At 68.8% G+C, this 2,220-nt stretch overlaps 1 protein-coding gene across 1 annotated transcript in view; it reads right to left on the minus strand.

The window, feature by feature from the left end:
* Positions 1-2,220, minus strand: part of RHBDL1 (rhomboid like 1) — a 9,647-nt gene that overhangs the window by 3,533 nt on the left and 3,894 nt on the right. Inside the window, exons 2-5 of the mRNA XM_009278423.1 lie at positions 1,971-2,129; positions 1,483-1,707; positions 596-744; positions 394-506 (exon numbers count right to left, since the gene is read on the minus strand). Coding sequence (XP_009276698.1) covers positions 394-506; positions 596-744; positions 1,483-1,707; positions 1,971-2,129 — 646 coding nt within the window. The remainder of the gene's footprint in view (positions 1-393; positions 507-595; positions 745-1,482; positions 1,708-1,970; positions 2,130-2,220) is intronic.

A 2,220-nucleotide genomic window follows, 5' to 3' on the forward strand; every position in this document is an offset into this window, starting at 1 on the left:
GGCACGGGTAGGGCTCAGCGCGGGGCCTCGCCCCCCATAGCATTAATTAATTACAGTCCACATTAATTAATTTACGGGCTGACTGCCCCCCAGCCCCCCGGGGCGAGTGATGCTGGCAGCGCCTGCGCCGGTGCAGGGGGGTACCCAGCGGTCAAGAGCGGGCGGCGAGCGAAGCCCTGCATCCCCATCAAACTCGGGGTGCATCTCCCCCTGCCCTCCCCAGGGCTGGTGACAGGGACCGCAGCCCCGGCCGGGTGGGGGCGAAGCCCTGCATCCCCATCAAACTCGGGGTGCATCTCCCCCTGCCCTCCCCAGGGCTGGTGACAGGGACCGCAGCCCCGGCCGGGTGGGGGACCGGTGGGGGCAGCTCCCCCCCCCCGGGCATGCCCCCACCTGCCAGGACGCCAGCCAGGTAGAGGAAGCTGATGCGCAGGATGCCGTGCACCATCTCCAGGGGCACCCCGATCATCAGCTGCAGGAGGGCGTTGAACCCCAGCTGCTCCAGCCTGCCCGGGCACAGGAGGGGACACGCGGTGGCTCCGCCCACGCAGCCCCCCAGTGTCCTCCCCCCCCACCCTGCCCAGCAGGGACCTACCCCACGTGCATGAACATGTAGGTGACGAAGCGCCAGGCGCGCGCCCGGTGCCCGGGGTGGTAGACCAGGGGGCTCTTCATGTACTCGGGGTGGTAGGTCTGCAGCACCCACTTGTTCAGGCGGGCCCCGTAGCAGAGGAACACGATGATCTGCACCAAACCCCACGGCCGTCAGCCCTGGTACTGCCGAGACCCCCACCCGTCCCTCTGGCCTGGGGCAGGGTGCTGGGACGTGGGGCACCTGGCACCTCTGCCCCGGGTCTGAGCCCCAAATGGTCACCAGGACATCACAGCCAGGGTCACCCGTCCCCTCCACCCCAGGTCTGAGACCCCATATAGCCACCGGCACATCACAACTGGGTCACCCGTGGCCTCCGTCCTGCGTCTGAGGCCCCCATGTGGGCACCGAGACATCACAACTGGGGTCACCCATCCCCTCCACCCTGGGTCTGAGACCACATATGGGCACCAGGACACATCACAACCAGGGTCACCTGTCCCCTCTGCCCTGGGTCTGAGCCCCCCATGGCCACCGGGACACCACAACCAGGGTCACCCATCCCCTCTGCCTCAGGTCTGAGCCCTTCCACGGCCACCAGGACATCACAACTGGGGTCACCCATCCCCTCCACCCTGGGTCTGAGCCCCTCATATGGGCACCAGGACACCACCAGGGTCACCCGTCCCCTCCATGCCAGGTCTGAGCCCCCCATATGGGCACTGGGACATCACAACTGGGGTCACCCGTCCCCTCCATCCTGGGTCTGAGGCATCCACAGCCACCAGGACATCACAACTGGTGGCACCTGTCCCCTCCACCCCCGGTCTGAGCCCCCCATGGGCACTGGGACACTTCAGCCAGGCTCAGCCTTGGTGCCAGCCCCATACCTGGGTGAGGGTGACGGCTGCCATGAAGACGGGGGGCGGACACGTGCGGTGCTGGTAGAAGTACCAGCGCCGGTCCATCTCACAGGGCAGGATCTCGTAGGCCACGTAGCGGACGAAGCGCTTGTAGAAGCCCAGGCCGGTCTCGTCCAGCAACACGTCGCGGGGCAGGGCTCGCTGCCCGTTGGCGATGGCGCGCTTGAAGCTGCTCGAGCGCTTGCTGCTGATCTGCGGAGAGAGGCCGTGCCCGCGGGGGCCGCAGGGGCAGCTCGGGCCGGTGGGCTTGTGGCCACCCCCTGCCCATCGCCGCCACCCCGGTGGGACCGGCCGAACAAGCCACCCCAAGGTCGTGCCATCATCCCACGCCAGGGGAGACCCTGGGGACCACCGGCGTCTGCCCCCCTCCCCAGGGGCACAGGGAGGTGCCCAGTGCCCACCCCGGGCTGGCACCCGGCCGTTCGCCCCCGTCCCTGTGGCCCCCCGGCACTGACCAGGTCTACCAGCTCCTGATAGCAGACCTGCCCCTCGTCGTTGCCCTGTGCCAGGGCCACCAGCATGTCCAGCTTGGCGGGGTCCAGGGGCAGCTCATGGCTGGGGACGAGGCTGGCGAACGTCTCCACCCCAATGAAGCCGGTGTTTTCGGGGTCGAGCTGTGAGGCACGGCACGGGGCATCACCGGGATGCCGGGCCTGCGGCTCCCTGATTGGTCGGGGAGACCTTCCGGGGCGCCTCCCCCCGGCC

This window comes from Aptenodytes forsteri, unplaced genomic scaffold, assembly GCF_000699145.1.
Source record: "Aptenodytes forsteri isolate BGI_AS27 unplaced genomic scaffold, ASM69914v1 Scaffold26, whole genome shotgun sequence".
In the NCBI taxonomy this organism is placed as follows: Eukaryota; Metazoa; Chordata; class Aves; order Sphenisciformes; family Spheniscidae; genus Aptenodytes; species Aptenodytes forsteri.